At 50.4% G+C, this 12,546-nt stretch overlaps 1 protein-coding gene across 2 annotated transcripts in view; it reads right to left on the reverse strand.

Annotated features, from left to right (window-relative positions):
• The window catches only part of RIN3 (Ras and Rab interactor 3), a 174,148-nt gene that overhangs the window by 5,209 nt on the left and 156,393 nt on the right, over positions 1 to 12,546 (reverse strand). For both annotated transcript variants that reach the window (XM_030803908.1, XM_030803909.1), the window contains exon 8: positions 7,280 to 7,411. In XM_030803908.1, coding sequence (XP_030659768.1) covers positions 7,280 to 7,411 — 132 coding nt within the window. The remainder of the gene's footprint in view (positions 1 to 7,279; positions 7,412 to 12,546) is intronic.

Raw genomic sequence — 12,546 nt, forward strand, 5'->3', positions numbered from 1 at the left:
TTACATGCAATTTTTAAAGATTTTAAATAAGTATAAAATTTGAATCATTTATGTATCCATTTCTTAAGTTAATTCACACACAGCTCACTGGAGCCTCCAACTCCTGGGCTCAAGCGATTGTAGGCTGATTTTTACATTTTCTATAGAGAAGGGGTCTAGCTATGTTGCCCATGCTGGTTTGAACTTCTGGCCTCAGGTGATCCCCCTGCCTTGGCCTCACACATATTCTTAATACACAATGTTTCCTAAGGTAATTTAAGCTTTGAGATACTTCAGACTGCAAAATTTTCATGAACTTTTAAGATAAAAGGCAATATTTTACACGATGCTTACAAATTCTTTCTCCTGAGCTGGTTTGGGACTTTGGTTAAAAGGTTTGAGAAATACTAACTTTGTTAAGCCCCCTCATTTTAGAGAGAGAAACCGAGTCCCAGAGAGGGAGGGTGGCTTGGCCAAGGTCATAGAGAGATCAAGGGCTCAGAGGAGGGCGAGGAGACCCTGGAAAGCCTGGTCTCTCGGGTCTCCAGCGCCACCCACCTCCATGGTGCTTCCTTGGGCTTTCCCACCACTGGACAGGCCTTTCTGCCCAGCCCTTCCAGTGCCAGGATGATGATTTTTTTCTTTTTTCTTTTTTTTTAGGTAGAGTTTCGCTCTTGTTGCCCAGGCTGCAGTGCAATTGCGTGATCTTGGCACATTGCAACTTCTGCCTCCCAGGTTCAAGTAATTCTCTTGCCTCAGCCTCCTGAGTAGCTGGGATTACAGGCACGCACCACCATGCCCGGCTAACTTTTTGTATTTTTAATAGAAACGGGGTTTCACCATGTTGGCCAGGCTGGTCTCGAACTCCTGACCTCAAGTGATCCACCTGCCTTGGCCTCCCAAACAGCTGGGATTATAGGCGTGAGCCACCATGCCTGGCCAGGATGATTATTTTTGACATGAGGCAGATTCTGCTAGTGCCCCACTCAAATCGCATCTGCCCCTTCTACCTAACTGAAGTGTGCTTTTATTTGGGGAAGTAACATCAGCTGAAATGCTCACTTCCCAGACTCCCTTGCAGCTTGGGTAGAGGCAGGAGACTCTGCTGTGGCCCCTTAGATATAAGTAGAAGGCTGGGTGGGGCTTCCAGGAAAGCCTTTGAAAGAGACAGACTCAGTGGATGTATCCCTTTGGGTTTTTGCCTGTCACCCTTCCTTCTGCCTAGAACCCAGAGGCATTACTGGGGGCACTGCAGCTGTCTTCTGATCACAGGTGACAGACACAAAGCCAAAGGCCCACATGGTAAGGAAAGATGGAAAGAGCTGGGCCCATTGTTCCCTGGATGCAAAATGCCATCCTTACTAGGTGCTTCGCCTGGACTTCTTGATGCAAGAGACAAACCAATTTCTTGCTCTGACTTAAACAACTATTAGTTACTTTTGTGAGTTACATGCAGCCCAAAGCATTCCTAGCTGTTACATTGGGTGAAGCTGGCCCATACATCTCCCCCAGTTCTACAACCAATATGGGACAAGTTCACACCCTGGTCCAGTAGGTGGTGAGGCAGGGGGTAAGATAAAAGGATCTTACCCACCCTTTCATAGCAGCATAGAAAAGAGATGGCTGGGCATGGTGGCTCACGCCTGTAATCTCAGCACTTTGGGAGGCCGAGGCAGGCAGATCACTTGAGGTCAGGAGTTCGAGACCAGCCTGGCCAACATGACGAAATCCTGTCTCTACCAAAAATACAAAAATTAGCTGGGCATGGTGGCACGTGCCTATAATCCCAGCTACTCTGGAGGCTGAGACAGGAGAATCGCTTGAACCTGAGAGGCAGAGGTTGCAGTGAGCTGAGATCATGCCACTGCACTCCAGCCTAGGTGACAGAGTGAGACTTCATCTCAAATTAAAAAAATAATAAAAATAAATAAGAGACATTATTTGAAAAAACTAAATTAAAGCTACCATGGAGGTTGGCTTGGTGTCCCTAGTAAGAGAAGAAACACTAAACCACTTATGTATCTTTAAGTTAGGTTTAAAGCCCCAGGCCAGGAAGTCGGCTCTGGTGCCCCCAGCCCTTGCTGCCCCGAGTCCACATCCTCTACCTGGCATCCCTCAGTCATCCTGTTTCCTGTCTGGCTTATGTCTTCCAGGCTGGGAATGGAAGAGGTGAGTGCAGTGTGCTGACTGTAAACCTTCAGTTTTGGAGTCAGAGAACAGGATCTGGGTCTTTGCTCCGTAGCAGCCAGCCCTGTAATTCAGGTGAGCTAATGGCCTCCCTATGCCTCGGTTTCCTCATCTGCAAATGCCATAAAGTTGTGAAAAGGAAATGAGTATGTGTAAAGTACAGGGCTTCGGAATGTGTGAATAACGCATGGTGGCTACGAGGCCTCAAGGAGGTGCTCTGGGGGCGTCTCACCCTCGCAGGTGAAAGGGGAGCAGCCACGCCCTGCTGCCGCACTCTCGCCTGCTGGAGTCCGGCTTCTTCGGGAGGCCTCTCCCTGTGCCAACCTTCCTCTTTGACTTGGGGCCATGAAATGCCTGCCAGGACCACTAGGTGGCAGGCGGCCCCACCGTGAGTTTTGGAGCAGGCTGTTCTCTCTGGGGCGAATGCGTTGATTGGAAAAACCCACTGCCCCTGGAAAGATACCAGCCCGGCATGGCCAGCTGTCAGGCAGACCAGGGAAGGGACATGGGCAAAGGGGTCCATGAGGGCACTTTTGGGACCAGCCTGGCCAGGATTTTAGCAGAGGCTAGGATTCTGGGCTGGCTCCAGCAAGGTGCCCAGCAGCTGCCTGGGTCACCTGTCTGCCCCACGACTTCGCAGGGGCAGGGGGTGGGGGGAGTGGGAACACAAGAGAGAGGCTAGAAAGGGGGCGGAGGTCCCAGCAAGCTGGCACTCAGGCCCTTCCTTGCACAAGTCCCTGATGTCTCCTGCCCCAAATGCCTGCTGCAAGGAAAGTGGGACCCCATGGCTCATCTTTTGCTAAACTGCAGCACGTGGAACAGGCTGAGAGAATTTGAAGGTCCCAAGGTGCACAGAATCTGACTTGCAGGCTTTCTGTCGAACACAGAATGGCTTGCTCACCTGAACTATGAAACACTGGAAGGCAGGGCCCAGCTCCATCTCTCATCCTGCCCCATGTGCTAAGGTCTGAATGTTCGGGTCCCCCTACCCCCAAATCCTATGTTGAAATCCTAACCTCCAATGTGATGGTGTTAGGAGGTGGGGCCTTTGGGAGGTCATTAGGTCATGAGGGTGGAGCCCTCATAAATGGGATTAGTGCCCTTATAGAAGAAGTGCCAGCTGGGTGTGGTGGCTCACACCTGTAATCCCAGCACTTTGGGAGGCTGAGGCAGGCAGATCACTTGAGATCAGGAGTTCGAGACCAGCATGGCCAACATGGTGAAACCCTGTCTGTACTAAAAATACAAAAATTAGCCAGGTGTGGTGGCACAGGCCTGTAATCCCAGCTACTTGGGAGCCTGAGGCAGGTGAATTGCTTGAACCTGGGAGGCAGAGGTTGCAGTGGGCCAAGATCATAGCACTGCACTCCAGTCCAGGTGACAGACAGAGACTCTGTCTCAAAAAAAAAAAAAAAAAAAGTGCCAGAGAGCTGTCCTGTCCCTTCTGCCATGTGAAGATACAACAAGAACCCACCATCTATGAACCAGAAAGTGGGGTTCTCACCAGACACTGAGTCTGCTGGTGCCTTGATCTTGGACTTCCCAGCCTCCAGAACTGAGAGACACACATTTCCATGGTTCCAAAGTTATCCAGTTTATGGTATTTTATTAAGCATCCCAAACAAACTGACACCCAGCCACCACTGCAGAATATGAGAGCATCCAGACAGTTTGAAAACTGCCAATCTAGCCTGATGTCTTCACTTCTGCAAGCCAGAGAGGTTAGGTGACTTGCCCAGGGTTTCCAGCCAGTCAGAGGCAGAAGTGGGCCCCAAATCCAGCCTCCAAACTGCTCTTTTTACTCCACTTTGTGTTAGTTCTCTTAGATTCTAGCAACTTAAGTTCCCAAGAGTCTGGGGATTCTGGGAACCCCCACCTCCCACTCTAAGCATCTCTGAGCTCTGTCAGGGCTGTCTCCTTCCCCACCTGCACTGCAGAGGTTGAGGTGATCAGGTACCTCTGCACCACCACCCCACTAAGCCAGGAGGGCTAAGCCAGAGAAACTCAGAAACACCGCCTCACCCGTGCCCCTCTGCCCTGGGACCCAGATCCATTGAGATGAAGGGTCCAGGCTGTTGAAAGGTGGAAACCCCTGCCCTCGCTGGAGAGCCCCAAGGTCATCTTGATGCCAGAGGCAAACACCTGCAAGGCTGGCTGGCCTAGGTGCTGTGACCTCCCACACACTGACTATTGAAGTAGGGCAGAGAGAGGTGCAGGGATGTGCCTGTGCCACCCACCCCCCCGCTGGTGTGCACAGCGTGGTGTGGGTTTGTCCTCTGGCCCTTGGAGCTGCCATGGGCAAGGTGTGACACTGCCGTGGTCAGACAGGGCTGCCAGAAGGGACAGTGTGCCCTTTGCCCTCCCTATGGGGCCAGAGGTGGGGTAGGAGGGCTCTGCCTACTCAAGTCTGACAAAAGGGCTGAATGCAGGGCATGCAGGCAGCCTTGGTCAGAATCTAGGAACTGTTTAGCACCTTTATGAACTTTTTTGTACTTTGGCTTGTCCTCCAAATACTTGAAGTAGCCCAGAGTTGACATGCTCTCCAGCCTCAAGAACTTCTCTCTTTCTCACCCAAATCCCCTAGGCTTCTGGGAACAGGAAGAAGGATCCCAGGAGGCCATGGCAGGATTGGGGTGGGGGACGCAAGTCCATAGGAGAGGGCTGCTGGCCCAAGGATGTCCCTGCCCTTTTCCTGCTCAGCCACTGTGCCTGTGGTTCTGTGTGCATGCTGAGAGCTTCCCTTCCTTGGGGAAACCAAGGAAGAAGGCCCACGAAGTCCTGATGAGGTAGAAGTCCCAAAATGTGGATGCAGAATGAGGCATTCATTCATTCACACAAGGCTATCAGCCTTACTTGTCTTGTCCTGCACCACAGCCCAGGTGTTTGGCATGCACAAATGGGTGGGTGGATAAGTGAAGGGGTAGATGGGTGAGTCGATGGGTGGATGGATGGATGGTAGATGAATGGGTGTGTGATTGGGTAGGTGGGTGGATGGGTAGATGGATATGTGGATGGGTAGATGAATATGTGGAGGGTGGGTGAATATGTGGATGGGTGGGTGTGCGAATATGTGGATGGGTGGGTGGGTGAATATGTGGGTGGGTGGGTGTGCGAATATGTGGATGGGTGGGTGGGTGAATATGTGGGTGGGTGGGTAGATGGGTAGGTGGGTGTGTGGATGGATATGTGGATGGGTGAATGAATATGTGGAGGGTGGGCGAATATGTGGGTGGGTGGGTGAGTGAATAAGTGGATGGGTAGGGGGATGGGTAGATGGATATGTGGATGAGTGGATGAATATGTGGGTGGGTGGGCGAATATGTGGATGGGCAGGTGGGTGGACAGATGAGTGGATGGATGGATGGGTGGGTGGTTAGGTGGATGAGTGGATGCAGGATGGATGGGTGGGTGAATGGGTGGGTGGATGGATGGATGGATGGGTGAATGGGTGGGTAGATGGATGGATGGGTAGATGGTTATGTGGATGGCTGGGTGAATATGTGGGTGGGTGGATGAGTGCATAGATGGGTGGATGGATGGATGGATGGGTGGATGGGTTAATGGATGGATGGATGATGGATCGGTGGGTGGATGGATAGATGGGTGGATAGGTAGATGGATATGTGGATGGGTGGATGAATATGTGGATGGGTGAGTGAATATGTGGATGGGTGAGTGAATATGTGGATGGGTGGGTGGGTGAATATGTGGATGGGTAGGTGGTTGGATGAGTAGATGGATGCATGGATGGAGGACGGATGGATGGGTGGGTGAACAGATGGATAGATGGATAGGTGGGTGGATGGGTAGATGGGTGGGTGGGTGGGTGGATGAGTGGATGCATGGATGGATGAGTAGGTGAATGGGTGGATGGATGGCTATATGGATGGACAGACGAATAGATGGATGGATAGATGGCTACACTGGGCAGCAGATAACCATTGCTGAAGAAACCTTGGCTTCTCTTGAATTCCTGGACCTCTTGGAAGACAACTTGTTCCCATTACAGGACATTTTTAACTACAGAGAAAAAAAAAGGTAGATACAGAGGTCCCAGTGCCACAAGCCAAAGTTATATGTGACAGCAAACGTCATGGCTTTAACACGCTCCCCTGAGCTGTCAACAACTCATGGAACTATCTCATCAAACTATCACCCCAGAGACTGGAACATGCAAAAAAAATGTGAACAGATGCAAAGAGGGTCTGCTCATCTCAAGAACCACAAAGCCCAAGGGGAACCCTCAGGGCCTGGGAGGATGGTTCCCTCCTTTGAGGCTGATGTCTCAGAGGGGAAGTCAGGGCTCCCTCAGAGCTGATATCTGGACTGGCTGCCCCTCAGGAAATTCTTGATGGATGGGTGGCTGAGGCTAAGTGGGTGGGAGGATGTGGTGGGAAGGAGGAAAGGGGAAGGGAAACTGAGTGTGGGGTGGACCAAACCACACCTCTGCCTTCATCCTATTGGGGAGCACAGGGCTTCTTACTCATATCGTTAACTTCCCACTGATGGAGGTCCTGACCCAGGGCTTATGAGCAAGGGGCCAAAAGTCCCTGGGGGTCACCCCTGTCTAAGAACTGATTGTCACTCTCTGTCAGAGCTGGATGGATGGATGGGTGGATGGGTTAATGGATGGATGGATGATGGATTGGTGGGTGGATGGATAGATGGGTGGATAGGTAGATGGATATGTGGATGGGTGGATGAATACCACTACTACCTCCTGCTGTTCCCGCTGCAAAGATTGCCTTTTCCCTTTTTTTCAATCAGCTGGCTCCTATTTATCCTTCATTGCTCAGCTCAGATGTCACCTCCTCCAGGAAGCCTTCCCTGACTGCACAGTCTGGGTAACATGCTCCTATGCCTTCTGGGATTCCAACTATTCCAGCACTTGTTACATGGAGGTGGCACAGTCTCTTGACTGGCTCATCTCTCCCCCTAGTCTGTGAGCTCCTGCAGGACAGGACCTGTGTAGGATTCATATTTGCATCCGTGGGTCCAGAGCTCAGCCAGAGTCTGGTATCCAGGAGGTGCTTGTTGGGCCACCTAGAGTGCCCGTGGCATGGCTGAGTTGTGGGTGTGCAATACACCTGATGGGTGGGGGGTGGTGACTCACCCTCTCCCAGCTGCAGGGCGGGGTCCATGAGCTCCATCATGTACTCCACATTGAGAAGCATGTCCGTGAGGTTGCTGCGGGCCAGCACATACATGAGCACAGGCAGGAAGTCATCCGCCCCATAGGGCTTCCCTGGGAAGAAGAAGGAGGCAGAGGGAGATGAGTTCCAGGCTCTCCTTGTGAGATGCTGTCTGCCCAGGGTAGGGGACAGGGTTTGCTGAGTGTGGATGGCGATCCCTGGAAGAGGAATGCTCCGGCTCTCTCCTGATTCTCAGGACAGAGAGGTCCCAGGGAGCAGTATCCTCGGGAGGCCTGAGAAACAGTCCGGGTTTAGGAAGAAGGAACTGAGAAAGTGCTCTCGGCTGGGTGGAGCAAGACCCTGACCCCTTCCCCTTTCCTAGTCCTCCCTCTCCATGACCGCCCCCTGCTGCTTGATTGACAGTCAAATTCACATCGCATTTATTCGCGGACCCACCTAGAAGCATTCATGGCTCCTGGCAAGGTTCCCTATCCCCACTAATCATACATCTCCCTCCCACCTGTGAAACAGAAACCTCTTCCTCACCCAGACACTACGAGACCTGAAATGTCACCATTCAGCTTTCTTCCTTTTTTTGGGTTAAACAGTGCCCTTTCCTAAGGCCTTCTTTTGAAACGTAAAGACCCCTTGAAGTATCATCTCATCACTACTGCCTTTGAGGGAGATGTTCACAGGGCTCAGAGCATCCTGACAGCAACAGACACTTTGCGTGGCAGATGGAGGGCACTCTATAAAGGAACAGTGGCAGAAAGGAGGGTGGAAGGTGGGTCGGAAAGATGCCTCCCCAGTGTGGCTCTTGGCTGGCTCTGAAGATTGCCCATTTGGCAATGCAAAGCCCAAGGCTGGAACTGTGGGTGGAGAATTCTGACCAGAATAGAATCTTCCTGCAGGCCCTTGGCTGGTCTTCTAGCCAGACTCTGCAAGTGCACTGGAGAAATGAAGCTTCGGTGAGCAGTTCTGCATGGTGGGAATAGCCACCCCTGGTCCCCAGCCCACCTTCTCACTTCCTCTAACCAAAGGGAGTCCAAGGCTCAGGCAAAGGTCTCCAGACTCAGCTGGGGGTTACCAGGTCTAGATGTGGACCCCAGAATAACCCACGCCAGTGCTGCTACCTTTGTGTTTTGGGTGAGATTAATAATCCATCCAAGCACATGCCAAGCAATGTATAGCTCTTGCAAAAAGTGTATTTCTACTTGACTTGTTTACAAAGGATTTAGGGGACCATCAGGAAATACACCTGATAAAACAGTAACATCTAAATAAAAATTTGAAAACCATCAGTACAAATATAAATTACTAGAGGGATGATACTATAGGAAACATAAAAATGCAAATAAGCAAGAACCTACACAACTACTCTTTCACAGCAGCAAATTTGGCTTTGAGTTTCCTGCTGGCCAAAGCAAAGAGGAAAACACAATCAGTTATATTCTCACTGTCCATGAAGAAAAAATATACCTATTTCTTGGGGGAATCAAATTATTTTTCTAACTCTTAGCTCTAAAAGAAACTTTTCACATGTGGCTTCATTTGGGAACATAGAGAGACACGCCTGGCAAGTTGCTATCACACACACGGATGTTTGACTCGTGATGGTCCTACCATTGTGTCAGGTGCAGCTCATGGAAAGCACTTCCAGGGGAGGGAGGAGGCAACTTTCTTTCTGCCTTTTTTTTTTTTTTTTTTTTTAAGACAGAGTTTTGCTCTTGTTGCCAAGGCTGGAGTGCAGTGGTGCCATCTCAGCTCACTGCAACCTCCGCCTCCCGGGTTCAAGCGATTCTCCTGCCTCAGCCTCCTGAGTAGCTGGGATTACAGGCTTGCACTGCCATACCCAGCTAGTTTTTGTATTTTTAGTAGAGATGGGGTTTCAACTGTGTCGGCCAGGCTGGTCTTGAACTCTTGACCTCAAGTGATCCGCCCGTCTCAGCCTCCTAAAGTGCTGGGATTACAGGAGCGAGCCATGGCGCCCGGCCTTTGAGACAGGGTTTCACTCTGTCGCCCAGGCTGGAGTATGGTGGCTCAATCTCAGCTCACTTGCAACCTCGACTTCCTGGGCTCAAGCAATCTTTCCATCTCAGCCTCCTGAGTAGCTGGGATTACAGGCACAGACGACCACGCTCAGCTAATTTTTGTATGTATATATTATTTGGTAGAGATGGGGTTTCACCATGTTGCCCAGGTTGTCAGATTTCATAGTGAACTCTGCACATTCACATCTGTCCTCCTAACAATGAGGCTGCCTCCTCCCTGAATAAAAGACTTCAGAGCACTAAAGTGACCCTCCTGGGCAACTGCACGCTACACTGCTGAGAGGCACGGTGTGAAGGCCGAGTCTCCAACCCCAGACCTGGGTTCAAATCCCAGCTCTACTACTCACCAGCTGTGGACTGTAGCAAGCTCCTTCCCTCCTCTCACCTCGGCAGGGAGGTTGGAGAACAAGGCGCCCGAGGATGTTTGAGGATTAATTGAAATGGCGCAGGTGGTCAGAGCCATAGCAAAGCCTGAGGCAAAAGGAAAACTGTGTGCCCCATATGTGTTTATCAAAACAGCCGCTCATATTTTGAACCACGTGGAAAAAGTTAATAAACGCGCTACACTCAAGAAACAACGACTGTATCTAAAATCTGGTTGCCAATCTGTTCGCTTTCTACTGTCAGCCGTCACAAAAGTATGTGGGCCTGGAAACTGCAGGCTGATTGGAAATGACTGTTGCCGTTGCACAGTAACGCAGGATCATAAAACAGACAACAGCCTGACTTCATTGAAGATGTGGCGGCCAGGTGGGGTAGCTCATGTCTGTAATCCCAGCGCTCTGGGAGGCCGAGGCAGGCGGATTACCTGAGGTCAGGAGTTCCAGATCAACCTGGCCAATGTGGGGAAACCCCATCTCTACCCCATCTCTACTAAAAATACAAGAATTAGCCAGGCGTGGTGGCGTAAGCCTGTAATCCCAGCTACTCGGGAGGCTGAGGCACGAGAATCACTTGAACCTGGGAGGCGGAGGTTGCAGTGAGCCAAGATTGTGCCACTGCACTCCAGCCTGGGCGATAAGGTAAAACTCTGTCTCAAAAAAAAGTGGATATTTTGTTCACCATAGCTTTTCTTTGCATTAATTTTTTAAAAAAAATACTGCATTAAAATAGTACTTATCTTGTCACATGAGCCCAAAGTTCCACTCTTAGTTATAGATACACCTGAGAGAAACAAAAACATTTCCACACAGAGCCCTGCACACAAATGTTCATGGCAGTATTGGTCATAATAGCCAAGAAGTGGAGATGGCTCCACTTGTCCGTCACTTGTGGATACACAGGCAAAATGTGGTGCATGCACACCACGGAAAAGTGTTTGGGAATAAAAAGGAACAAGCTACTCATACATGGTGTGATATTGATATTTGTTCATTTTTTTGAGACCAGGTTATGAGACTGGCTATTTTTTTTTTTCTTTTTGTATTTTTAGTAGAGACAGGGTTTTGCCATGTTGCCCAGGCTGGTCTCGAAGTGCTAGGCTCAATGATCCACTCGCCTCAGCCTCCCAAAGCGCCAGATTAAAGATGTGAGCCACCACGCCTGGCCGCTGTGATATTGATAGACCATGATGATATTATGCTAAGTGAAAGAAGCCAGCCATGGAAGACCACATATTGTATGTATGATAGGATTCCATCTCTATGCAACGTCCAGAATAAGCAAACCCACAGAGACAGAAAGAAGATGAGTGGTTGCCTGGAGCTAGGTAGAAAAGAGAATGGGGAGTGATTGCTAATGGGTACAGAGTTTCTTTTTGGGGTGATAATGATTTGGAATTGGAGTAGTTTTAGCTGTATGACCTTGCAAATATACTGAAAACCACTGAATTGTTTTAAAAATTATCTGTATACACACACACACACACACACACACACACATATAATTTATCTTTGTGGTTGTGTTTTCTTGGGCATCCCCCTGCATTTTGCCCTTAAGGTGAGTGTCTTGCCTCCCTGCCAGGGGTTGTGATTTCAGGATCACATTCAGCCGACCAAGGGCTCTTATGTTCCTGGCCTGCGCAGTCTGTTCTAGCCTGGTGTGAGTAACAGAGACTAGTGATTGCTTTCCTTCCTCCTGCATTGTCCAGTCTCTATTTTCTTTTTCTTTTTCTTTTTTGTAGACGGAGTCTCACTCTTGTCGCCCAGGCTGGAGTGCAGTGGCGCGATCTCGGCTCACTGCAACCTTTGCCTCCCAGGTTCAGGCGATTCTCCTGTCTCAGCCTCCTGAGTAGCTGGGATTATAGGTGCTTGCCACCACGCCTGGCTAATTTTTGTATTTTTTTTTTTTTTTTAGTAGAGATGGGATTTTGCCATGTCGGACAGCCTGGTCTTGAACTCCTGACCTCAAGTGATCTGCTCGCCTCAGCCTCCCAAAGTGCTGGGTTTACAGGCATAAGCCACCGCACGCCCAGCCCCCGTCTCTATTTTCAAAGTAACAGAACTCCTGACTTTTAGCCACGATAGGGCCACCCCAAATGAAGACTCCATTTCCCATCTTCCCTCATAGCCTGGGCGGCCTTGTCTCTAAGTCCTGGCTCCTGCAGTGTAACACTGGCACCATGGAGGCCTCCAGTCATTTTTGTCCAGTGAATGTGGATTCTGCTCATGGCCCGTCCTTGTTTAATTTTTTAGACAATGCGGTCCCTTGTGACCTGCCTTTCTGGCCACACTCAGTTTCTACATCTGCAAAATGGGCCAGCAACACTGACGCTGATGACATCCTGGGATGCAGAGGACACCCCAAATGTCCACAGGGCCACGGGTGAGAAACCCTGCTTGAGGGAGTAATGACTTTCAGCCAAAGGATGGCCCAGCTGGGGCCCTAGGTCTGAGGACTTCAGGGCCGGCCATGTGGGTATGAGGGGGGCAGGAAGGGAGGGGGCCCAGGACTGCGGCTTTGTATCCCCTGGCTATGGAAGGTCCTTCACCTGCTCTTCTCCCCATGTTTTCCTTGAGGAATCTTGACCGACAATTCCACATTCCTACTAATTTGACTTGTCCTTCAAGACCTGCCTCCTCCAACTCCAAGAAGCCCTCCTGGGCTGCCCCAGGGTTACTGGTGCTTACTCTACTTTCCATCTTCCAACTGGAGATGACATTCTGCCTCCATCACCCTCCCACATAACATCCCACTGGGCTGCACCACGGCCCATTCCCCGAACTCTGAGTGCACTCTCCCCTCTCCAGGCCTTTGCA

The sequence above is a fragment of the Nomascus leucogenys genome, chromosome 22a, assembly GCF_006542625.1.
Source record: "Nomascus leucogenys isolate Asia chromosome 22a, Asia_NLE_v1, whole genome shotgun sequence".
Taxonomy (NCBI): domain Eukaryota; kingdom Metazoa; phylum Chordata; class Mammalia; order Primates; family Hylobatidae; genus Nomascus; species Nomascus leucogenys.